Here is a 26,346-nt window from a genome sequence, read left to right as displayed (position 1 = left end):
TTCTGTCAAATAAATTTTAAAAATCTTAAAAAAAAATGTGTTTGCCTGAATGAGTTCAACCAATAAACTCCCTCCTGACATGCTGGGTGATCGTGAGCCAAGTAGACCTCCTCAGAATAAACCCAGGCCTGCCTGAGCAAAGGGGACACCGACTCTCTCTCTCTCTCATTGTTCCTCTTAATATCTACACTGGCTCACCCTCGTTTCCAGCGCAGTGACTCCCTCTGGAACCCACTGCCTCTCGTTAGTCTAGCTTAGGGCTTTATGGAACACTCCCAAGCAGCTGCTGAAACTCCCTCTGTTTTGGGCCATTTCCTGACACGGACTCCTGATTCCACTTTGGAGGAGAAACGAATGTCCACAATTCTGCATCTGCTCATCTGTCTGGGCTGACAGGTTTTAGGACCAGAAACCTTCTTTTTCTGCCTTCTGGCAGCACTCTGCGCCTTCTGCCTCCTCCCCCCTCCTTTTCCTGTTTCCGTCCGATCATGTGTGCCGCTGGCCTTCAGGACACCGTTCGCTTCAGATTTCCCCACCAGCGTCTCAGGTAAAAATCGACAAAATAGGGGCGCCTGGGTGGCTCAGTAGGTTAAGCCTCTGCCTTCGGCTCGGGTCATGATCTCAGGGTCCTGGGATCGAGCCCCGCATCGGGCTCTCTGCTCTGCAGGGAGCCTGCTTCCCCTTATCTCTCTGCCTGCTGCTCTGCCTACTTGTGATCTCTCTCTCTCTGTCAAATAAATAAAGTCTTTAAAAAATTGTGGGGAATATTTGAAGAGCTTAGAAAAATGTAACTTTGAGGGAAATGTTGTTTAAAAAAATCGACAAAATAAACTGATGGGCTTCTAAAAAAGAATTCAGGTGGAATATAATTTGGTGTTTTAAGTAATGTAAGTGTATTGGTTTAACTAAAATAAACACAGCTTGAAAGTTTTCAACATTAAATGCGAAACTTTTATTCTACCAAGATTTACCGAAGGTCAAATGGGCTCATGGTTTTGTTTTGTTTTTAAAGATTTTATTTATTTATTTGACCCAGAGAGAGCACGAGCAGGGGGAGCAGAAGGCTCTTTGCCCAGCAGGGAGCCTGATGTGGGATTTAATGTGGGACTCGATGCCAAGACCCTGGGTTCATGATCTGAGCTGAAGGCAGACACTTAACTTGCTGAACCACCCAGGCGTCCCGGAAAAAAAAAAAAAATTCGTATGTAGTAGGATGTAGTTAGATTGAAATGAATGGATTTTATTTTATTTTATTTTATTTTTTTAGATTTTATTTATTTGTCAGAGGGAAAGAGAGCACGAGCAAGGGGAGCAGCAGGCAGAGGGAGAAGCAGGCTGAGCCACCCAGATGCCCTGAAATAAGTGGATTTTAAAGGTGCACTGGGAGAAGATTGAAATTCTGCTTTCTCTCTCTTCAAAAGATGAAGTTTTCCTAAATCGTTGGTCTACTCTTGATGAGAAAATGTAAACAAAGTTGTTTTTTCTTTATCTGTCCAGGAAAATCAGTTTCTCTATTTTTTCTTTTCAGGTCTTTGATTACTTAGTTATAACTTCTATATTAAAGGAGCTAACTTTTGGAGCCTGGGTGGCTCAGTGGGTTAAGTCTCTGCCTTCGGCTCAGGTCATGGTTCCAGGGTCCTGGGATTGAGCCCCACATTGGGTTCTCTGCTCGGCGGGGAGCCTGTTTCCTCCTCTCTCTGCCTGCTCTCTGCCTACTTGTGATCTCTGTCAAATAAATAAAATCTTTAATAAAAAAAATGTTATATGTCCAGGGCGCCTGGGTGGCTCTGTTGGTTAAGTGTCTATCTCTGGCTCAGGCCATGATCCCAGGGTTATGGGATGGAGACTTTCATAGGCTCCTTGCTCAGTGGGGAGTCTGTTTCTCTCTCCCCCTCTGCCCGATGCTCTCCCTGCTTGTGCTCTCTCTCTCTCTCTCTCTCTCTCTCTTTCTGTGTAAAACAAATAACTAAAATCTTAAAAAAAAAAAACTGAACAGGAATTAGTAACATGGGACTAAATGAACTAAGAAAATGATTATAGTTTTGTGACTCTTGTTTAAAACATTGCAGGTTCTCTAATGTTTAGTCTTCCAAATTAAAAAAAACTTTCTCTTAAGAAAACCATGACTCCAGAAATGTATGCATTTGTCAACAAACTGAAGGAATTAACTTTTCTCTCTACTTGAACCCTCTGAAATTCAAAAGGTCTCAATAAGTACTCTTTCTTCCATGGCAATCATAGTCATTTGCATAAGTTCAATAAGAATCTGGTCTCCTAGGAATAGGACATCATTGGAAACATGGGTTATTTTGCCAAGGCTCTGACTGGAATGTTGTATTTGAGAAAGACATGCACAGACTCAGATAGGACCAGAGAGCTTTAAGGAACTGAGTTCAACTTATGAAACGTGGAGCCATAAAGCCTCTTGGAACTGTTGGCCTGATACTTTGCTTACAGGTTCCCAGCAGCCTCCCCAGGTGAGTAAAGAATGTCACTTCCTGGCAGGTGCAGGAACCTCAGGATACTTTGGGGACATCATGAAGAGGAATCCATCCAAATCTGCAGGTATTGCCAACATGCCTGGTGGTAAGCGCTTGGCTTGGCTTCTGGCCTGGAGAGACTACTAAGACTTCAAACTAGAGATTCCTTGGAAAAACTTCCAGCAACGCAAATTTTAAAAGCTCTGTATGGCCAATTGCTCTTCTTGCTGAACTTATCTAAATAATTAAAACAAGCTTGTTAAAATTGGACTTGTTTTGGGGCGCCTGGGTGGCTCAGTGGGTTAAGCCGCTGCCTTCGGCTCGGGTCGTGATCTCAGGGTCCTGGGATCGAACCCCGCGTCGGGCTCTCTGCTCAGCGGGGAGCCTGCTTCCTCCTCTCTCTCTGCCTGCCTCTCTGCCTACTTGTGATCTCTCTGTTAAATAAATAAATAAAAAATCTTAAAAAAAATAAATAAAATTGGACCTGTTTTGTCAACAAATTGGTCTTGATTTGGCTCTCTCTAAAAATGAGGGTTATGACAGAGGAAATTATGTTTCAATCACCCACTTTTACACATGCTAAATCTAGATCTGATTGTCTTTAAAAGTTGTTTGCCTAAGCTAGACAACTTGAGGTAAACTTCAGAGTAATTGCCACAATAGTTTTGGCTGCTTCTTTGGTGGGATTCCCAGGACCTCTGGTAGGACTACCACGTAAAATAAGCCAAACAGGATGTTCACCCAGCAGGACTGGAAATGATTCTTCCCAGGTGCCAGGTGAACTTAACCAAAAAGGCCACAAACTTCCTAGTCAAGTTTTCAACAAAAAACCTGCCCTAAAAACCCAGGTTGGCAACCCTTTGGGTCTCTCACTCTAGAGAGCTTTTCCTTCTCTTTCTGTTCTCACCTTCTCACTTAATGAACTTTTCCTTCACTTCACCCTTTTGGGTCCACGAGTGTCATTCTTTGACTCTGGGCGACAAGAACCCTGCAATCCTGCAACATTGCTGTTGTAATGAACCTTGCCCTTAAAAGACCATGAACTTAATGGTCATGTTGTGACCGTGTTGTGTGTGTCCTGACTGCCCCACTGGCCTGCCTCTCCCCATCTCTCTCCCTCCCCTTGGGCCTCCCTAGTGTTTGAGACACAACAATGTCGAAATTGGGCTCCTTAATACTCCAACAATGGCCTCTCTGTTCAAGTGAAAGGAAGAGTCACTTACGTCTTTTACTTTAAATTGAAAGCTAGAAGTGATGATACTGGGGAAGGAATGAAGAAAGCTGACATAGCCCAAAGCCAGACCTCCTGATCCGGTTATCTAAGTTGTTTATTCAATGGAAAGATCTTGAAGGAAATGGAAAGTGCTATTCTGGGGAACATAAGGACAATAAGAAAGAGAAACACCCTTATTGCTGATGTGGAGAAAGTTTAAAGGGCTGGATGGAAGATCAAAGCAGCCCCAACATTCCCTTGAGCCAAAGCCCCATCCAGAGCAAGGCCCTGACTCTCCTCCATTCTCTGACCGCTGAGAGAGGTGTGGGGGCTGCAGAGGACAAGTCTGAAGCTAGCAGAGGTTGGTTTGTGAGGTTTAAGGAACAAAGCCCTCTCCATAACAAAGTTGCAAGGTGGTGTGTGCAAAATGAATCTCTTCTTCCTTCCCATTTTATGTGGCTTTTTCCTCCAGTTTTTTGTCCCACTGTGTTGCTGCAAATTCTTCTGTGGATTCCAGATGTCTCCCAGAGCTGGTTTTGTTTGTGGATAGCTGCGTATTTGTGATTTTCATCAGGGAGACGGAGGCTGGGTCTCCTCCAGCGCCATCTTGGTGATACCACGTCTCTGATCTGGGAGTTGTTTCTGTATCTCTTGTATTTGCACATACAGAGTTTTACATAAAATAAAACATGTTTTCAACTTCATAATATTTTCTCGGTCTCTCTCCCAAGTGCCTAGCATTACTGGAAACACTTCAACTGATGTATTTCTATTGAATGGACAATAAACAATTTTGGTTATCATGTGGAGATATAATGGCTAACATTTATCTGCAAGTTCTTCCAACTTACTTGGATACAATTTTCTTTTCTTTTCACAGCGTTAATGTAGCAGGGAGATAAACAGGCCAGCTGATAAACGGGAAAAGATACATTTAAGAAGAGATCCAGGAGATGTCCTCTGACAGATCCCGGAGATGCTGTCTGACATGGAGAAGGTACGTATCTACCCTTTAAAGGCTCTTGATGGCTTTGATTCCTCTGTATCTCATTATTGCTGCAGAAAATTGTGAGTTCTGTGGCCTTTATTACTATTATTATTTTTCCTTTAAATAAAGGCTCTGCTTACAGTTTTACTTACTCACACAATCTCATCATTCCAGAAGGGAAACACCTTCCTGGGTACCTAGATGTATTACTTAGACTTCTTCTCTCCGTCGTGGGGTAATATTACCTTGACTCTGACCACACTTCATACCTGAGCACAAGCAAGTCTATGGATGTTCCTCCAGCTCTTTCCCTCATGCCATGGCCATGCTTTTGACCACCCCATGGCACTAGGCAAGCCCACTAAGCTCCATCCATGAGTGCTTCTGCTCCTCCCCATCAACATGCTTTCAGAGGCTCATGTCTCATCTGTGACCAATTCATGCACGTTTTTGCATTGTCTTAGAACTTGCAATAAATGAATTGGACCAAAGATTCAGCTACTATGGCGTGTGTAGAATCCCCACAGGCGGGGAATAAGGAGGATCACTGGAGTGAGTTACCTTCTACGGGAACACAATGTTTTCCAGTTTGGGTACTAAGTAATATTACCCTTCTAAGATTAATCACCACAAGGATTTGTGTTATATCTTTATTTAAAAGTTGGAAAACCAATACTTAACCCAGAGAGTGAAGCCACAATTTTGACCCGAGTGAAAGTTCTAGGAAATGGCTTTGCCAGACTGTGGATTCTTATCTCTTTGGTCTCTGTAGTCACGACCAACTCACACTAAATAAAGAGCTGTTGCTTCAGGGGAAGTATAGTTCATCCAGTGTCATGCAACTTTGTAAAAGTTCCCTCCTGTTTAGGACCAGTGAAGGATGGCATGAGAGTCAGGGACTTCTCACACCCCCTAAGTTACTAGTACGTGATATCGTTATACAAGTTATGTACGGGTCTGTAGCCAGTCTTCGCAGGTATTACATATAGATGTGATGGACTTGAAGGGCTGAGAGTCCGGTGAGGCATGCCCCCCGAGACGACATCACTGTCTGCTGCGTGGGGACAGAGGAAGAGTTAACATTGCGAAGTAAGTGGATCCCGGGGCGGACATCAGGGAATGCCTCTCTGAAGATGGAACATCCAATTTGTGCTACTTCCTCTCCATCACAGCGAAGAGACCGTTCCACCACCAAGTTCCTTGCACACAATCAAATTACAACTCCCTTGTGTCTTCCCAGGCTGTGCGGGTGCTGCTGCTTTGGAAGCACAGAGGAACAGGCCCGAGAGCTCAACTACAAGTCAAGTCCAGGATGGACGGCCCTGCTCCCTTTTCATAGCCTGCACCCTCCACGCTCTGACAGGTAAGGGACATATAATCAGTAGGGAAAAATGGAAGACTTTGTATCTTGTTCCTCTGTCTCTTGTCCCTCTGTCTCATAGAGATTCATGAAAAGCAAAGACGTTTAGATTATTTGCATAAAATCAGCATATTTCTTTTTTCTTTTTCATCATTATAACTTTTTATTTTGAGATAGTTTAAGACTCATGGGAAGTAGCAAAAAAATACAGAAGTGACAAAAATGTACACTCAACCCAGCTTCCCCTATTGGTAATACCTTTTACATTAGTAGTCATTGTCAGGATCAGGAAATTGACTTGACTCAGTACTATTCACTCCGATATAGATTTTGATCAAGGTAATATTTGTCGGGCTGGAAAATGCTGCTGATGAACATAAGAATTCCTCAGTCTTGCTTTGTCTACCCACCCTTTCTCAAAGACCCACTTTGTTTGGTTGAGCTGATGGGAGATACCCAATGCCTGTGTCTAGTCAGCTGGACTGTAATAGGTGATCAAGGTCAGAGTTATCAATAAAATTCTTGCCATGAGAGATATATTTCATGTCTGGGTTTATTTTAATATGGAAACTGGCCATTTATCATGTTTGGGCACTTGCAATAGGGCTAGTTCAAGTGAGGATCTGATTTCCGAATTTAATTACTTAAAAAGTAAATTTAAATAGGTTCATGGGTCTAGTAGCTACCATGTTACACAGTGCAGTTGTTGGCCCAAAGGACAATATCTGACTCCTAACCCCAATCTTGATCCAAGCCAGCCAAGGGAGACCGGAGACCAGCTCTCAAGCATGAAGAAGAAAGCACCTAGCTTAGGGTTTTCCAGTTGCATATCTGGATGAGGATCCCCAGTGGAAGAAGAAAACAAGCCTGATATCCATCATTTCCTTCCCTCGTACCATCCTCATGTGTCCCTCACCACGTGAAGGCGGGAGGCAGAGAAGAGCATTAGTACTACGTGTGTCCTTATAGCACATACACAATGTCACTGATGTCCTGGAATTTCAATCACAGTAGGGTCCCATTTTCTTGGGAACCAATGAAGGATGAGGGCAGAATATAAGCTAGGAATCTTCTCTTTTCCCAAAAATTCTCAACAAGGTCTTCTAGGTCAATAGCCTATTAGGAAACAATATCTTACAGCAGGTTCTAGGTGTTGAGAATCGACTGAGTTCTGCTTCCCCGGGATGGAGAGAGCAATGTGGAGTGGGACACAGAGACACAACTGAATCCATTATAATGAGGGTGAGGTGGAGTCATGGGGGCTTGAGAGAAGGTCTCCCTAAAGACAAAGCATGGGGTCTAGGGCTTTTAATGAACATGAAGTCATGCTACAGAGACTGTCCTGTCACCAGACTGCGACCACGCTGTATTCCTAACACAACTTCCCTTCTGTTTTCCAGTGGATATTGTGAAGAATCTCTAAGCAGTACTTTTAAGACGTCAAACAACAGCTCCCAGACTTGTCCTTCCTCAGAATCTGAAGAACCATTAACAGGAGAGCCAACAGTGCACATCCCTCTTGAAGTTCTGTCTTGGTATGGCCAAAAGGAAAGAGGGTTTAAAAATAATACATATTTAGGGTGCCTGGGTGGCTCAGTGGGTTACATTGCCACCTTTGGCTCAGGTTATGATCTCAGGGTCCTGGGATCGAGCCCTGCATCGGGCTCCCTGCTCAGTGGGGTTCCTGCTTCCCCCTTTCTCTCTGCCTGCCTCTCTGCCTACTTGTGATCTCTGTCTGTCAAATAAATAAATAAAATCTTAAAAAAAACCACTAGTAACTTACAACTGCCACACAGACAAAAAAACAAATGGTCCACAAAACATTTTCCTTTCCTTCTAAAGATTTTACAATGCATTGTTATCATTAACCAGTCTTTTACTATTAAACTTAAATGGCCAACTGACACAAACAGTTCTGAGACATTTCTTCCACCACTGATTAAGACGGGGGAGGCAGGTATTGGAGATAATATTCATTTAGCTTTCTTTTATTTATTTATTTATTTTTAATGTTTTATTTAAACATGCTGAAGGCAGAGGCTTTAACCCACTGAGCCACCCAGGTGCCCCTACCTTTCTTTTTTAAAAAAAGATTTTTATTTGTTTATTTGACAAAGAGAGACACATCAAGAGTGGGAACACAAGCAGGGGGAGTCAGAGAGGGAGAAGCAGGCTTCCTGCAGAGTAGGGAGCTTGATGCGGAGCTGGATCCCAGGACTCTGGGATCATGATGTGAGCTGAAGGCAGATGCTTAACACCTGGGTCACCCAGACGCCCCTTCATTTAACTTTCTGAGCTTTCTGGGCAGACTTGGTGACCTTGCCCGCTCCAGCTGCCTTCTTGTCCACTGCTTTGATGACACTCACAACAACCATTGGTCTCATCATGAATAGCAAAACAGCCCAGAGGATGATAGTCAGGGAAGCTCTCAACCTGCATAGGTTTGCCAAGAACCATATCAACAATGGCAGCGTCACCAGATTTCAAGAACTTGGGACCATCTTCCAGCCTTTTTCCAGAATGACAATCTAGATCTATCTATCTATCTATCTAGAATATCTATCTATCTATCTTCTCCTTCAGCTCAGCAAACTTGCAAGCAGTGTGAGCTGTGTGACAATCCAGCACAGGTGCATATCCAGCATGGATGGGCCTGGATGGTTCAGGATAATCACCTGAGCCATGAAGCCAGCTGCTTCCATGGGTGGGTCATTTTTGCTGTCCCCAGCCACATCGCCACGATGAACATCTTTGACAGATACATTCTTGACATTGAAGCCCACATTGTCTCCAGGAAGGAGGCTTTGAGCCTCACTCAAAGCTTCATGATGCATTTCAACAGACTTGACTTTAGTTGTAACATTGACTGGAGCAAAGGTGGCCACCATACCAGGTTTAAGAACACCAGTCACCGTTTGGCCCACAGGCACAGTATCAATACCACCAACTTTACAGACGTCCTGGAGGGGCAGACGCAAGGGCTTGTCAGTTCGATGAGTTGGTGGCAGAATGCAATCCAGAGCTTCAGGCAGCGTGCTTCCACTGGCGTTCCCGTCTTTATGGGTGACTTTCCATCCCTTGAACCAAGGCACGTTAGCACTTGGCTCCAGCATGTTGTCGCCATTCCAACCAGAAACTGGTGCAAATGCTACTGTGTTGGGGTTGTAGCCAATTTTCTTAATGTAGTTGCTGACTTCCTTAATGATTTCCTCGTATCTCTTCTGGCTGTAGAGTAGCTCAGTGGAATCCATTTTGTTAACACCAACAATTAGTTGTTTTACACCCAGTGTTTAAGCCAGAAGGTGTTATGTTTAAGGATGTTTAAGCCATGCTCACGGGTCTGCCCATTCCTGGAAATACCTGCTTCAAATTCACCAACACCACCAGCAACAATCAAGACAGCACAGTCAGCCTGAGATGTGCCTGTAATCACGTTTTTGATAAAGTCTCTGTGTCCTGGAGCATCAACGGTGGTCACATAATACTTGCTGGTCTTGAATTTCCACAGGGAGATATCAATGGTGATACCATGTTCATGTTCGGCTTTCAGTTTTCAGAACCAGACATACTTGAAGGAGCCCTTTCCCGTCTCAGCAGACTCCTTCTTAAATTTTTCGATAGTTCTTTTGTTGATTCCATCACATTTATAGATCAGATGACCAGTAGCGATAGACTTACCTGAATCTACGTGTCCAATGATGACGATGTTGATGTGAATCCTTTCCTTTCCCATTTTGGTTTAGGTGGAGTTGTGGTTTTTATGACCCCCGTGCTCTGGTGGTAACCTCATTGCAAAGAAGGTAATTGAAAGTTTAAATGGCCCTTCCTGGCTAGTGGCCTCTAGCTTGTAATCACATCCCCTTTACTTATTTATTTATTTACTTTGGTGAACTGATTACTTTTTTGAGATGTTATTTTTAAGTAATTTCCACACCCAAAATGGGGCTCAAACTCATGACCCCAAGATCAAGAGCCACATGTTCCAATGACTGAGCCAGTCAGTCATCCCATTCTTCTAATATTTTCTTTATTTTTGAAACACAAGGGTCCCAGGCAGTAGCAAATCAGAAGACCAGGAATCTTCACAGACACAAGAATCAGGTAATTGTCTAATATAGAGATGAAGCCAGGGGTGTGTAGTGGGCTGATGGAAATGTCCTGTGTTTTAATGGGGAGAAGACAGTTTGAAGCCTTTGGGGTGGTAACAATCAAAAGCAATTTTTTTTCTTAGCTGTAACACCATCCTTCCTACAACTTAAATGGGAATACGAAGTACTTGTCATCATGGATAAAATGTCTGGAATAGATTCCATATTCTAAACACTCTATTATGGGCATTTTACATATTCCCTTTTTGTTATCCAAGGGAACTCTATGAGTGCATCATCTAGACTCTATGTCAAGACAAATAAAGCAAACTTAGAGGAGAGAAATCTTCCACATGAGGTGTGACAGCATTGGATTGTGTTTGGGTTAATTAAGAGGGGCTTGTTTTATTTTACTCTAATCCATGCTAAGACTTCAAAATATAAGCAATGTGTGCTTAAGGGTCTTGATCCTTTGTGACATTTGTACTCTGACAGGGTTTGGGCTGGGAGACATTCCTACTGTATGAGTATCCTAGGGCTGCCATAAAAGATACCCCAGATGAAGGGACTTAAACAAAAGAAGTTAATTTTCTCATCATTCTGGAGGCCAGAAGTCTCAGATCAAGGTGCTGGGAGATTTGGTCTCTGATGAAGGCTTTTGTTCTGGCTTGTAGATGGTCACCTTCTCTCTGGGTCCTTACATGGCCTTTCCTCTGTGGAGAGAGAGAGAGAGAGAGAGAGAGAGATCTAGTGTCTCTTCTTCTTCATATAAGGACACTAGGACACCAGTCCTATTGGATTAAGAGTTCTTTCTTATGACCTCATTTCAGCATTAGGACTTTCTTACATGCTCCGTCTTCAAATTCAGCACTATACTAGCCCGATGCTCACTGGGTTGGAAAAATTTACCCAACTTGACTGTCCTAGATCCTGTCAACACACTCCACTTCTAAGTGGTCATGGTTGGAAAGTGTCCCACTTGGTGTGAAGTAGTTTGAAAGCCACCTGAGATTCTGGAGAGCAGGGCACTGGTGTTGGCTGTGTCCTGGTGCTCAGCTCAGCTCCTGTGCTTACCAGCCACAAGGTTGAGGGAAGCTCATCTGTGTTCACATGAACAGCTAACACCATGTGCTATTTTCTGGAGGTGCCACACAGCTAGTACCAAGATTCAGAGCAGTTCTATAAGGTGCGGGTAGCATTAGTCTATCTGACATGGGAGAAAAAAAGGCTTAGAGTGGTTAGGTAACCGTCAGAGACTTTTCCTTTCTCCTATCCAAAATCCCTACTCTCTGCCAAACGAGATTCCATCTTGATAAACCAATTTTCTCCGAGCACAGTATTTCAGAGACTTCTATCATCCAGGGTACAGATATTTGTTCTATGCAAATCATCCTCACCCAGAGTCTGAGCGGAGAGATTGGTATCCGGGAGCCCATGCGTAGAGGGTCTCTAAGTGCTGCTGGGAAGGCTCTCCCAGTTGGATGGTGGAAACGCTGGGGGAACCAGAGGATGATCTGCGGTGCCTTGGGTTGGATGGCGGTGAACACTAGGATGAACAGATGTGACTTTCCTTCTTAAGCTTTCATGCTTGCTCCTTTTATGGACTTGCGTTCCCCCAGCATCAGGTGTTAGCTGCTGCTTGGGACCATGTAGAAATTTAGTTGCCATGGTTCCTGCCCTAGGTGAATACTGCCCCCCAACAAAGCCATCCAGCCTCACTTCCTTCTTAAATTTGGGGGTTCAGTTTCAGTAGTGACCAAGACATTCTTGGGCCTTTCTTTGTCTGGATTCCAAGACCAAAGTCCCTTGTTCTCCCTCCATACTCTTCTCTCTGATATCTGGATTCCCAACAGCACATGTGCAATTCAAAATCCAGAACGCCTTTAGGCCTTCTCCAACAAATCCAATCTGACACGTACAATGTGTATTTTTCAGAAGAGACTTGCTTGGAAGAGAAGACACTCGTGCCCCTCGAGGCTCCTAAACTCTTTTCTGGGGTTGGACCAGCTTGTCATAGTTATCAGTTTCTGGGACCTGAAGGAAACGTGGATATTGAGTTGATTGATGAGAGTGCAAGCAAATACAAGTAAGAATTGAAGATGTTGGTTGTCTCAATACAATTCTCCCATAAAGGAAGTATGTGCTGTGTGATACTTACACGCACGCACCTACATGATAAGGTATGCGATTCACCCCTTCAACATTGGAAATTTTGTCAGGATTCTCTGATCCTATGCACTGAGTTGGTGTTTTTTATTTCAACACATGTAGAATACAGAGAAAGTGGGGGCCCTCAGAGCGTCATTAATTCGCCAGAGTTTTCTAATGTGGTGAAAGCCACAGAAGAGTCTTGAACTTTGCGCCACCACAAACACCACATCCCTCTGCACTTTTGTTCTTTTTTTTTTTTTTTTAAAGATTTTATTTATTTATTTCACAGAGAGAGATCACAAGTAGGCAGAGAGGCAGGCAGAGAGAGAGAGAGAGAGAGAGAGAGAGAGGAGGAAGCAGGTTCTCCGCTGAGCAGAGAGCCCGATGCGGGACTCGATCCCAGGACCCTGAGATCATGACCTGAGCCGAAGGCAGCGGCTTAACTCACTGAGCCACCCAGGCGCCCCTGCACTTTTGTTCTTTAATCAAAGACCCAGGGAGCCTGGGTGGCTCGGTCGATTATGGTCCATCTTTGGCTAAGGTCATGATCGCGAGGTCCTGGGTCGAGCCCTAGTTCAGGCTCCCTGCTCAGCTTCTCCCTCTCCCTCTGCTGCTCCCCCAGCTCCTGCTCGCTCACTCACTCTCTCTGAAATACATAAATAAAATCTAAAAAAGAAAAATCAAAGTCCTGGTCTTCTCCCAGCACGACTATCACTCTGTCTCCTTTCAGCGTCCACTTCCCCATGGCTGGCTTCTATCTGTGGCCAGCGACACACCTTGGATTCTTGGTAACAGCAGCGGGGACCGTGAGGATAGCGTTCGATTCTTGGAGTCAGAATCTGGACCTGAAGTTACAGCACGAGGAACAGTGGATGGTGGCAGGCCCACTGTTTGATATCTCCGTGGAGCCCGAGGGGGTCATTGCTGAAATCCACCTCCCTCACATCATCTCCCTGTCAGGTAAGGAGGGGAGAGGGGGCTGTGGGGCTGGTGGGGAACTTGTCTGATGCCCTTTTTCATTGTCCTACAGCAAATGAAGTCGATATGTCTTGGTTCTACGTTGCCCATTTTAAGGATGAAGGGATAGTCCTAGAGCCACCAGCCCGAGTAGAGCCTTTCTATGCCATCCTGGAAAACCCCAGCTTCTCTCTGATGGGAATCCTGCTGAGATTGGCTAGTGGGGCTCGTGTTTCAGTCCCCATCACTTCCACGACACTGCTCTATTATCACTTCTACCCTGAAGATACTAAATTTCACCTGTACCTTATCCCCAGTGACTCCTTGCTAACGAAGGTAAGGTTGGCAGATTTGGAGAAGTGAGAATTACCCATCCGCTTACAACCTTGGACCTTGTGCTTCTATTTCTTTTATTTTCTTTCTTTCTTTCTTTCTTTCTTTCTTTCTTTCTTTCTTTCTTTCTTTCTTTAGATTTTATTTGCAGGAGAGAGAAAGTGAGAGAGAAATATAGACTGAGCGAGATAGAGAGAGCACAAGAAGGGGGAGTGTCAGGCAGAGGGAGAAGACGGCTCCCTGCTGAGCAAGGAGTTGGATGGAGGACGCCATCCAGGACCCTGGGATCATGACCTGAGCTGAAGGTAGACGCTTAACCGACTGAGAACCGTTTATGCTCACATGAAACTCATGTCTCAGCCTTGAACACCCTTCCTTTAAATGGATCTATGGATTTCTTTTAACATGAATCAAATACGCAGATAAATGGATCGCTCCCTAGCTTTGGCAGTGAACACACCATGTGTGCGGCGCCCGGACGGAGAAGTGGACATCACAAGCTTCTTTCCCCTTCCTGCCCCGACCTGATCGCTACCCACCAAGAGTATTTACCAATTGGACTGATGAGAGCATCTTCTGTAATTGTTTTTGACAACAATTCTTGCTTGTTAATTCCAGAAAGTGTGTACTGAGCTGTAGCTGACACTCGTCGAATGTTACTATTATTTTGTTGTTTGAGTTCTGTTCTGTATCGTGGGTGGATCCTCAGAGAGCTCTGAGGTCTCTTCTGTCCTGCTTCTGGGTCTCTCTGGGGTGACGTCACTGCTGTGTTGCTTGCTGGTGGGCAGGCGGCTGTCACCTCATGGAGCAGGAGCCTCGCGATGGAGGGAAGTCGTCTCTACCCTCGTCCCTCATAGATGCAGCTGCGGACAGCAATGATCCTCTGCCGAGGTACAAGGAGGAAGCCTCTTTGTCCCCGGATTTGAGGAACACTGAGGCTATCCCTGCCACATTATACAAAGAAAAACCAAACTCTACCGAGATTTGTAATAAAAAGCAATCCTTAGTGGTGGGGGGGAGCGATTGGTAGCTCAGTTGGTTAACTGTGTGACCTTTGATTTTGGCTCAGGTCATGATCTCGGGGTCTTGAGATGGAGCCCAGAGTTGGGCTCTGTGCTGAGTTTGGAGCCTGCTGAAGACACTCTCTCCATCTTCCTCTGCCCATTCTGCCCCACCAAGGAAAAAACAAACAAACAAACAAAAATGAAAGAAATCCCCAGCTCTGAGATAACCAGCAGGAAAATTTTATTTTATTTTATTTTTTTAAAGATTTTATTTATTTATTTGACAGACAGAGATCACAAGTGGACAGAGAGGCAGGCAGAGAGAGAGAGGGAAGCAGGCTCCCTGCCGAGCAGAGAGCCCGATGTGGGACTTGATCCCAGGACCCTGAGATCATGACCTGAGCCGAAGGCAGCGGCTTAACCCACTGAGCCACCCAGGCGCCCGAGGAAAATTTTATTAATACACGTCTCTCGTGCACCAAGCTGGGGCAGCTGGAGGAACATGTAGCTCTGGATCTCAGAGTTGTGAGTTTGCTCCCCACACTGTGTACAGAGATTACTTAAAAATAAAATCTTAAAAAAAATAAAATCCCTCATGTCCAGAGGCATATGTTTACTTTTAGCTTTGCTCCCTGATTTGCTTTTGCTGCTTCTTCCTCAGGCAATAGATGAAGAAGAAACTAAGTTTCATGGTGTGCGTCTGCAGACCTCACCCCCCGTGGACCCCCTGAATTTTGGTTCCCGTTATATTGTGTCCGGTTCAGCTCACCTGGAAATAATGCCCGAGGTCAGTAGAATTTGAATGTAACTCAAATTTCACTCGGGTTTCCAAATATTTTGTCCTTTTTTTTTTTTTTTTTTTTTTAAAAAGGAAGACCAGAGGAGGGTTAGTAGCTCAGGTGATTATTCTCCAAGCCATATCCTGATAGGAGCTCGGCTACCTTTCTTTCCGTGGAATAATACTAATTCCTAAAATTGTAAATTTAAAAGATTGTTGACCATTCTCCTTTTGTTCTCCCCTCAACCAGCCACAACACTGTATAGGAAATGGCTAATATTTCAGTGACCAGTTCACTGCAGGCAAATAGGCCTTTCTACTCCCGCCCTCAATGCCATGATAGTTTAATTCAAGTGCTGTGCTTCTTCTAGGAGCTGAAATTATCCTACAGGAGTCCTGGGGAAATCCAGGTGTTCTCTAAAGTCTTTGCTGGGAAGATGGAGGAACCAATCATACTTGAAGTTACGGACAAAAGACACAAGACTTTGGTCTGGCGCACTTTGGTGAAGCCAGGTAGGTAAAAATATGAGGTTTAAATTTGGGGGGATAAAAACAAATTATGTACCTCTTTTCTGCATTGTAGTGAAGTGTGTCAGAGGAGAAGGTCTTTTTATGGTCCCATCGCAGAGAAGAAAATAAATCTATTGCCAGCTTAGAGTCAATGTTGAGTTGAAACAAAAGTGTAGACACTGGTCAAGTTTGCCTGGGAAAGGGATGGCTGTTGCTATGGAGAATTGGACCCTCTCATATGTAGGAGACAGTGAACAGGAAACGCTAATTATAAGAATCAGAAGGAACAGAAAGTCAATTTAATTCTATGTTCTGGACAATTTTATAGTTGCTTTCATACATAGAGACTAATTAGATGCTGAAGGAAGGACACAGAATTGATCAGAACTTTAAAGAATAGCAGGGCTTTTAGAAAGAACATGTAAGACCATGTGGAAGGCTTCATGGTAAACAGACTCTAGTGACTTTCCCAGATGGTGGCTCGAATCGGCCAATCTCCCACCAACTCATATGTGTGTTCAATGTATAAATTTTGCACTATCACAATCCCAGCATTTTAGGGTTTAAAGAATATCATCACTTATTGTCAAAATGTACTCACTTCATGATGGTATTTCGTGTCTAAAATACATTTGCCTGGAGGATGATTTATGTAGAATAGTATGATAATGTTATCATAGCTTTCACATTTCCTCACATATTGGCTTAGAAATAGAAATAGAATATTGGAGAAACTGTTACTTCCTCTGATTTATTTCCTGGGTGGGTAGTGAGTGACCTTCTACTTAATTGGGTTCCATTAGGTATATCAATGTTCCAATGGGATCCTTAACCCAGGAAATGGAGTCAAATTATTTTAGTGCATTGCATCAAAGACCAGAGGAGCACCTGGCTGGCTCAGTCAGAAGAGCCTGTGCCTCTTGATCTCAGAGTTGGGAGTCTGAGCACCATGTTGGGTGTAGAGATTACAAGAAACAACAACAACACCTAAAAAAAAAAAAAAGAAAAACAAAATAAGGCAAATGGTTCATTTTCCAACTTTTCCTTCTTTCCCAGTGGAGCTCCAGTTTTGTGCTGCATCACCGCCTTCTCCCCTCTCAGGTGAGTGCAGTGTGCACACCAAACATCAGGAGGTTTTGAGGGGTGTGAGGTGGCTCAGTGAGGGATGCTACCTTCTCTTTAGTTACAGAGACTGAGTGCTGTCCGACACACAGAAGGAGTCTGAGCCACTTGAGTGAATTCATGGGAGGGTTTAATATGCAGACTCTGAGCATGCAACCATGTCTTATTGGGGAAAATATCTTGCATCTGAGGAAGTTTCAGTGAAAGTAGTTCGATATGGCTGGAGATGAAACTCTAGAGGGACGGAGGACACATGAGACCAGAGGCAGGTAAGAAACAGAAGTTGAAAGCAGAAGGGTGATGGCTGAACTCTTTCGGTCCTTAGGCTGAAGGCAAAGGGGGACTTAGGAAAGGCGGGTGGCAATGCACTCACTGTTCTGAACATTGTGGATGGCTGTGGGTGCAGAATGGACAGGAAGTGGGAGCCGGGTTAGGAGGCTGTTGTGAAAATTGAGAACAGGGATTAGCTGGGAATTGGTTAAGGTTACTGGAGTTGATAGGTAACAGAGAAAGAAATTATTCAAAGTAAGGAGACAAGGGGCGCCTGGCTGGCTCAGTCAGAAGAACATATGACTCAATCTTGCGTAGTTGTGAGTTCAAGCCATGCCTTGGAGTAGAGATTACTAAAAATAAATAAAGAAATAAAGCCTTTTGCAGTCAAATGCTCTAATAAAGCCTTTTGAAAATAAAAAAAATAAAAAAACAAAAGTCAAGATTCAGAGGACTGCATTCTGCCTTCTGTTTTGTTGGCTTTGATTGTCAGTCTCCACACAGTAAAAGTGACAGGCCTCCTATCTCAAAACAGATCATCCAGGAGGAGAAAGGGAACATCCCCTGATCCCTCTTACTCCTCAGGTGTCACACTGGCTTGAAATGGCACAAACCCACTTCCTGGCCAGCTGGTGTTATGGTCAGGGGGCCCAGAGAGGCAGATGAGCTACAGAAAATCAGACCCCACACCTGGAGTTGCAATTGGGTTCAAACCCAACCACAGGTACAGTTAAGAATGACGTAAAGATGATTTCACAAAGGAAATTGAAAGGATTTATGTAGGTGGTGAGTGTGTAGCACCAAGAAGACGTCTCTACCCTTCCTCTTCTACAAGCTTTAGAGTGAGAGCTATCTGCCACCTGGTGTCAGAAGGATGAAACCCACCCTCATTTGCTCTCTTTAGAATACCCTTCAGAAGTTGCTGCCAGCCCACATCTTGAGTCAGATCTTCATTCTGGCCAGCATGCACTGTGAAGTCTGACATCTCTCTCCCCCTCTTTGCCTTTTGGCCTAGTGGCATCTTGTATTTAATACCAGAATCCTACTCCTCGAAATCCTCCTCTGATACTAACTCTTCTGTGAAGACTTTGCTTGAAAGTCTAGTCATCCCCTCCTTTCTTTTCTTTTTTTTTTTTAAAGTAAAAGGAGTATGTATTTAATTTTATTTATTTTTTTGGTAAACTTTTTTTTTATTAATCATTTTTTTAAAATTTATTTTCAGCATAATAGTATTCATTGTTTTTGTACCACACCCAGTGCTCCATGCAGTCCATGCCCTCTCTAATACCCACCACCTGGTTCCCCCAACCTCCCACCCCCCACCTCTTCAAACCCTTCAGATTGTTTTTCAGAGTCCATAGTCTCTCATGGTTCACCTCCCCTTCCAATTTCCCCCAACTCCCTTCTCCTAACTCCCCATGTAATCCCCTCCTTTCTGAGCCAAGGGCTACGGTTGCATTTTTCTCCTATGGAATTATGGTGATAAAAATGATCATGGTGACAAATGCAGCTTGTTGAATGCCTGCTGCACGGCAAATATTCAGGGTATGTATAGGTGTGCATTATACTCATCACTTCTGTCTAGTCCTGTCAATGCACTTTGGCTGGCTTCCGCAGAAAAGCATGGAGGAGCATCAAAGTGAACATGGCAGTGGTAGCAGTCCTGTATGGAATGTAGTCTGAGACAGACACACCCCCACACTCATGGGGTTTCTATTCCAGCAGGTGAAAACAGTGAAGCTGATTTCCCAGTGCTTATCAAAATACAGTTGTGATACACGTTCCAAAGGAAAATTAGAGGGAATTATGAGAGGATAAGATGGGTAGCTCAGATGTAAACTTGAGGGATTTGAAAAGTTTCAGCGTACACCCTGGAGAGAGGACAAAAGTGAAGTTTATGTCCATTGAAGCAGATTTAATAGAAACTGCTAAAGAAATGGGCAGGGTGAAAACAGTCGAGGCAGCAAGAATAGGTTAAGTTTCTGTGAGAGGAACTTTATTCATTCAAATTGAGGAGTCACTGAATGAACACTTCCAATGACTTGACTTTTTTCTTTTTTTTTTTTTAAGATTTTATTTATTTGACACAGAGAGAGAGAGAGACAGAGAGAGAAGGAACACAAGCAGAGGGAGTGGGAGAGGGAGAAGCAGGCTTCCTGCTGAGCAGGGAGCCCAGTGCCAGGCCTGATCCCAGGAGGCTGGGATCATGACCTGAACTGAAGGCAGACACCCAACGACCAAGCCATCCAGCCGCCCCTCCAATGACTTTTCAATAGAAACACCAAGACTTCACAGAAATTACATCATTAAATTAAGCTATTTGGTTATGGCGGTATATGGCAACGATCATCTGAGCTACTGTGTTTAGAACAAAAGTTCTAGAGGCATGAGTTGTACATAGAAAGCAATCATGTTTTTGGGCACCTGGGTGACTCAGTGGGTTAAGCATCCAACTCCTTTTTTTTTTTTTTTTAAATTAACATGTAGTATGTTATTTGCTTTTGGATACAGGTCTGTGAATCATCAGTCTTACACAATTCACAACATTCACCATAGCACATACCCTCCCCAATAGCCATAACCCAGCCACTCTATCCCTCCCCCAATCCCCCAGCAACCCTCAGTTTGTTTCCTGAGATTAAGAATCTTTTATGGTTTGTCTTCCTCCCAGTCCCATCTTGTTTCATTTTTTCCACTCTCTGGCCCCCATAACCCCCCACCTTGCCTCTCAAATTTCTCACATCAGAGAGATCATATGATAATTGTCTTTCTCTGACTGACTTATTTCGCTTAACACAATACCCTCTAGTTCTATCCACATCATTGCAAATGGCAAGATTTGGGGCTTTTTTGATGGCTGCATAGTATTCCATTGTATATACGAACCACATCTTCTTTATCCATTCATCCGTTGATGGACATCTGGGTTCTTTCCATAATTTGGCTATTGTGGACTTTGCTGCTATAAAAAAAGCCATGTGCTAAATGTAGGTTATATTTTGATCTATTAGAAGAAACTGTATCCCAAAATTTTAAAGAAAGAAAAACCTATATGTATACTAAAAATAAGGTTAAATACAATGAAGGGATAGAACATGACTATAACAATGCAAATTTAAAAAGATTTTTTTAAAAGGTATTGATAAGATAAAATAGTTAAAAAACATTAAAATAGGAAAGAGGAAAAATTTAAAAAATAGAATAAGAAAAAATTATAATTTAAAAAATTTAACCTCGAAAGACTAAAGAATCATGGGAAAAAAAGTCGTGAATTCTATGTGTTGCTTTCCCCTAGCTCAGTGATCTCCGTGTGTCATTTCTCAGTTCTCAGTGATCGGTGAACTTGGTTTTGGCTGGATGTTCTTGCTGATCTTCTGGGGGAGGGGCCTGTTGCCATGATTCTCAAATGTCTTTGCCAGAGGTGGCATTGCACCGCCCTTGGCAGTGGCCATGCTAAGCAATCTGCTAAGGTTCGTGCTTGGAGCTTTTGTCCCTGAATGCTTTCTATACTGCTTTGGAGGACGGGAATGAAAATGGCAGCCTCCCAGTCTCACGCCAGAGGATCCGAGAGCTCGGGCCCTACTCAGTGCACCCTCGGAGAAAAGCAGTCAATCACTCCCATCTCCCTGGCCTCCGGCTGCACTCTGAGCTCACCTGTTTTGTGACCAAGCATTTCTATCTCGGGCGCCTGGCCCCGTTTGGAGTCTCCAAACCCAGCAGATTCCTGCCATGCCCCATGCCACTCCTCCCAGAGGAAGAAGGAGGGGGTCTCCCCAGATCTGCCACTTATGGGGTCCCTGCTTGAAGAGCAGTGGTCCGACTGTGCCGTGGATCACAGTTTAAGGTAACCCCAAGCTGAAAGTCCCTCCTCGGCTCCATCTCTGTGGCGACTTCCCTGCTCTGATACTGGGGACTCTGTCACACTCAGATAACCCTGGTCTTTCTGTGACTCCGTGGGTCCTAGACCACACTGTCCCTTCGAGGGCTCCACCCCCCACTTAGCCTCTGGGGCGATGACCCTCAGTGGAGCAGACTTCTCAAAGTTCTAATTTCATGCTCCACTGCTCTACTGCTGGCAGGGAATCAGCCCCCCCAACCCCACCCCCGGTCTCTTCTCATCGCTTCGGATTCACCTCTCTGCATGTCCTACCTTCCAGAAAGTGGTTGATTTTCTGTTCCTAGAATTGCTGCTTCTCTCCTCTTTGATCTCCTTTTGAGTTTGTAGGTCTTTTGGTAACTATCTAGCTGAACTCCTGGGACCTGATGATATTTAGTCTCCTACTCCTCCACCATCTTGCTCCTCCCCCCAAGCATCCAGCTCTTGATTTTGGCTCAGGTCATGATCTCAGGGTTGTGAGCCCCATATCAGGCTCTGCACTGGGCATGGATCCTGCTTGAATCTCCCTCTCTCTCTCTCTCTCCCTCTGCCTTTCTCCCCCAGCTCATGCTCATTCTGTCCCTCTGTCAAAAAAAAAAAAAATCCAAAAGCCAATCTGCCAAGGTCACACAGGTATTATATGCAGGCACCAAACAGTACCCTGAGTCAGCATGAAATACCTTCTCTCCAGTGCTTCTGGTCCTTCTGTGTCATACTTAGCCAGCTAAATCCCTTTCTACCCAGTTTATCGGAAGACTCTTGAGGGTAGGGAGCTAGTCTACTGTACCTGAACCTCTGATATCATGCGTACCAATGTATGAACTTCAAGATTGTTAGAAGGATGAATAGATGAATGTAGAACAGGAAAGAGCTGTCTTTAGGGTTCCAGTGAAAACCAGAAAGTAATGAAGAGGAGGTGCTCAAAGCTTAGAAAGGAGGGGATGGGATTGAAGAAGGGGGATCATTGAATTTCCCTAAATTCATAGACCCTGAGAACAGACTGCATATCTTGGGTCCTTTGGGACAGGACTGTATAGGCTGTGTGTGTGTAAGATCTGGGCAACATGCAAAACACAATGAGCAACACCTCCACACAGAATATGTCTTTAAGGAGTGCCCAGGTGGCTCAGTCAGTTAAGCGTCTGACTCTTGATCTCAGATCAGCTCTTGACTCAGGGTCTTGGGTTCAAGCCCCATGTTGAGATCTATATTGGCTCTGGAGCCTAATAAAGAAAGAAAGAAAGAGAAATAGATGATATTAAGCTGGGCATAGGTCCTGAATGCCTTAAGTGATCTGTCCTTTTCTGAGTCTGCAACTCTTTCTTGTGTCCAGCTGAGGCCTTTATGAAGGAGCACCGCCGGCACCTGCAGGCCAGGCTGGGGGACCTGAGCGGAGTACTAGATGATCTTCAGGACAGTGAGGTCCTCACGGAGGAAGAGAAGGAGCTGGTGCAGCAGTTGCCGACACAGCAGAGGAAGAATGAGACCCTGCTGAGGATGGTGGAGAAGAAAGGGCCCCAGGCCCTGAAGATATTCTTCAGAAGCCTTCAGCAAAGAGATCCTTACCTGATGTCCTACCTCAGCCAGCAGAGTTTATAGCAGTGACTCAGGCCAATACTCAGGAAGAGAGAATCCCGTGTTCTGCACTGAAAATGGATAAACAGGCATGCTTGGGTGGCTCAGTTGTTTAAACGTCTGATTCTTGATTTCAACTCGGGGTCATGAGATTGAGCCTTATGTTGGGCTCTGCACTCGGCTCAGAGTTTGCTTGAGATCCTCTCCCTATGCCTCTCCTCCCACTCTCTCTCTCAAATAAATTAAATCAATCTTAAAGAAAAAAAGAATGAAAATGGATAAATGGATACGCGATCATTGAGTTCAATACCCAAGACAAAAGTGGTCAGTAACACCCAGCCATCACACAGGTTTTATTGAGGACTGATGTGTAACTAGGCAGATACCTATTTCTGTATCCTCATATCTTCCCCTCAACAATATCTCAAGAGAGTAGGAATATTCATACTAAATATTTTTTTAAGCCGGATTTTAAAAAAATTCCCAGTTCACCCATTGACCTATTTCTTGGAAATCTGGGCAGAGGAAGGCAAGGCCAGGTGTGGTTATGATTGACAGGGCCCAGGGAGACCAAGTCTCCTGAGTCACGTGAGAAGCAATTCCAGTGAACATTACATCTGAGCTGTTACCTGCTCATAGTGAAATCTAGAAAGGCTTACAAAACTCCCTTTTGAAGACATTCATGAAATTCACAAATTTTGATTTTTTTAAAAATACACTGTGTCTTTAACATTTTATCCGTTGCTATTTCTACTAGGATGATGAAGTCCCTTGAGGGAATAGAGCTCAGGAGCGGAAGCAAATGCCAACGTTGGCAGAAAACCTTTGGTCTCTGGTATATAGGCTGGTACCAGGAACGGGCACATTCTGGGTCACACAACTTCATGGAACAGCTCCGTGGATCGCAGAGGCGGAGTATGGATGAATGGTGTCCACAGAAGCAGTGAGGGGGAAAAGGAGGAGCATCCAGTGGTTGTGAGGGAGGCCCTCCTGGCAGGTATGTCAGAGAAATAGGTAGAACCTGCCATTGGGTTTCTGCCATTGGACCCTGCCATTTTGTATGTGTCCCAGCTGCCTTTGGACCAGTGTTTGCGTGACATAAGTAATGATATCCTCTGACTTTGAGCCCAGTTATTTCCTTGTATTTGAAGTAAGTTTGTGGAAGACAGCCTAGAGTTGGGTCAGTTGGCTTTTTTTTTTTTCAAAGATTTTATTTATTTGACAGAGAGAGATCACAAGCAGGCAGAGAGGCAGGCAGAGAGAGGAGGAAGCAGGCTCCCTGCTGAGCAGAGAGCCCCATGCGGGACTCGATCCCAGTACCCTGAGATCATGACCTGACCCGAAGGCAGCGGCTTAACCCACTGAGCCACCCAGGCGCCCTATAATAAGGTCTTAATCAGAAAAATGTTTTCATGTGTTCTACCCTCTTTTTTTTTTTTAAAGATTTTATTTATTTATTTGACAGACAGAGATCACAAGTAGACAGAGAGGCAGGCAGAGAGAGAGAGAGGGAAGCAGGCTCCCTGCTGAGCAGAGAGCCCGACGCGGGACTCGATCCCAGGACCCTGAGATCACGACCCGAGCCGAAGGCAGCGGCTTAACCCACTGAGCCACCCAGGCGCCCCTACCCTCTTTTTTTTAAAGAAAGATTTTATTTGTTTATTTTAGAGAGAGATACAGAGAGAGCATGGGGGTGTGGAGAGCGGAGAGAGAGGGAGAAGGAGCGAGAATGTCAGTTAGACTCTGTGCTGAGCATGGAGTCCAAGGCAGGGCTCGATCTCTTGACTCGGAGATCATGACCTGAGCTGAAATCAAGAGTCAGATGATTAACCAGCTGAGACCTCCAGATGTCCCTGTTTTCCACTTTCAATCGCTGAGTATGTTTTAAGGACCCATAAGGAGTATCATCGATGATACGTGCCCTGATATATACCATTTTTGTGGATCCTCCTGTAATCCTGGTATTCCTAATTTCATTGAACTTCCTTTGGTGATTCTTTTTTTTTAAACTTCTTTATTTTTGTTAGCAATTTCTACACCCAAAGTGGGGTGCAACTTCAACCCTGAAGTCAAGACTTGCGGGCTCTACTGACTGAACCAACCAGGCACACCCACAATTTTTTTAATGCAGATCTCCTGACTATGGATTCACTTAACTTTCCCTCATCTGAAGATGTCTTTATATTACTTTCATTCCTGAAAGATATTTTTGCTGGTTATAGAGACAGTTCTTTTCTATAGCCATTTATTTCTTGTTCCCGTGGTTCATCATGAGGACTCTGCAGTCATTCAAATTGTTTCCCTACATGTAATGTATCATTTTTCTGCCTGTTTTCAAGATTTGTTTTCTTTGTGTTTCATATTCAGCAATTGGATTATGGTAGATCTGGGTATGGATTTATTTGGATTTGTGCTCTTTGAAATTCATTCAGTTTCTTTAATTTGTTGGCTTATGTTTTTTCACCAAACTTGAAAGGTCACAAATATTTCTTTAAATATGTATATTGAATATATATAAATATAAATAAATAAATATATATATATATATATATATATATATATATATATACACACACACACACACACACACACTTACATATACACACATACACGCAGGGATATGTTTTTGTGTGTGTGTGAAGTACGCGCCTCCCCAGTGTTGAACCCAACATGGGGTTTGGCTTCAACTCATGATACTGAGACGCAGACCTCAGCTGAAATCAAGAGTTAGACACTTAACTGACTGAGCTACCTAGGTGCCCCTAAGTATATTTTTTTCAATCTGCATTTTTTTTTCTCTTCTCCTTCTGGCATTCTGATGGTATGAGTGTTAGATTTTTGTTGTTGCCTCATAGTTCTCTGAGGTTTCATTATTTTCCTATTGTTTCCTCTTCCCATTGTTCTGATTGCATAACACTTTTTGATCCCTTTTTAAAAAACTCTTTAAAGATTTCTTTTATTAAAAAAAGATTTATTTTATTCACTTATTTATTTAGAGAGAGAGTGAGTATGAGTGGGGGAGATATTGAGGGAGAGGGAGAGAGAAAATCTCAAGCAGATTCCATGCTGAGTGCTGAGCCTCACTTGGGATCCCACAACCCTGAGATCATGACCTGAGTAGAAATCAAGATTCAGATGCCCAGTTGACCTAGCCATCCAGGAACCCTAAACTTACTGATTTCAAGTTCATTTTTTCTGTCATCTGTGTTCTTCTAGAGAGTCCATTCTCTGAATTTTAATTTTTAGTTTTTGTATTTTTCAGTTCTAGAATTTGGTTGCTCTATTTTCTCTTTTCCCTTTCTATTTTCCATTTTCCATCTCTATTCTATTTCCACTTTTTCCATGTCATATATTTTATTTTGCACATATTTTCCTATTGTGCAAGTGTGTTTGTGGTTGCTTGTTAGAACAGTTTTAGAGCATTTCCTGTAACGTCTTTGTCAGGTAATCTCAAAATCTGTGTCATCTCATTATCTGATGTCTACTGATTGTTATTTTCCATGCGAGTGGAGACTTTTGTGGCTCGTCCTCATATTTTGAGTAAATTTGGTTTGTATCCTGGACATTTGAATGTTATGTTATGAGACACCGGGTCTTGTTTATGTGCAATGAAGAATGTGGATTTTTTTCTAAAGATTTT

The 26,346-nt window shown here is 43.8% G+C and overlaps 1 protein-coding gene and 1 pseudogene across 1 annotated transcript in view; one reads left to right on the top strand and one right to left on the bottom strand.

The window, feature by feature from the left end:
* Positions 1 to 317: 317 nt before the first annotated feature.
* Positions 318 to 26,346, top strand: part of CARD8 (caspase recruitment domain family member 8) — an 81,232-nt gene continuing 55,203 nt past the window's right edge. The window contains exons 1-13 of the mRNA XM_047711459.1: positions 318 to 547; positions 4,574 to 4,690; positions 5,922 to 6,044; positions 7,442 to 7,576; positions 9,785 to 9,841; positions 10,087 to 10,142; positions 12,065 to 12,215; positions 13,011 to 13,240; positions 13,311 to 13,573; positions 15,236 to 15,361; positions 15,724 to 15,865; positions 16,919 to 16,963; positions 22,465 to 23,996. Of these exons, the coding sequence (XP_047567415.1) occupies positions 4,647 to 4,690; positions 5,922 to 6,044; positions 7,442 to 7,576; positions 9,785 to 9,841; positions 10,087 to 10,142; positions 12,065 to 12,215; positions 13,011 to 13,240; positions 13,311 to 13,573; positions 15,236 to 15,361; positions 15,724 to 15,865; positions 16,919 to 16,963; positions 22,465 to 22,730 (1,638 nt within the window). The 5' untranslated portion in view covers positions 318 to 547; positions 4,574 to 4,646 and the 3' untranslated portion in view covers positions 22,731 to 23,996. Of the gene's footprint in view, positions 548 to 4,573; positions 4,691 to 5,921; positions 6,045 to 7,441; positions 7,577 to 9,784; positions 9,842 to 10,086; positions 10,143 to 12,064; positions 12,216 to 13,010; positions 13,241 to 13,310; positions 13,574 to 15,235; positions 15,362 to 15,723; positions 15,866 to 16,918; positions 16,964 to 22,464 lie in introns of the transcript that reaches the window.
* On the bottom strand, positions 8,287 to 9,774 carry LOC125089318 (elongation factor 1-alpha 1-like; annotated as a pseudogene).

This window comes from Lutra lutra, chromosome 17 (genome assembly GCF_902655055.1).
Source record: "Lutra lutra chromosome 17, mLutLut1.2, whole genome shotgun sequence".
Taxonomy (NCBI): domain Eukaryota; kingdom Metazoa; phylum Chordata; class Mammalia; order Carnivora; family Mustelidae; genus Lutra; species Lutra lutra.
The sequence above is the reverse complement of the archived record's forward strand: the minus strand, read 5'-3'. Positions and strand labels throughout refer to the sequence as shown.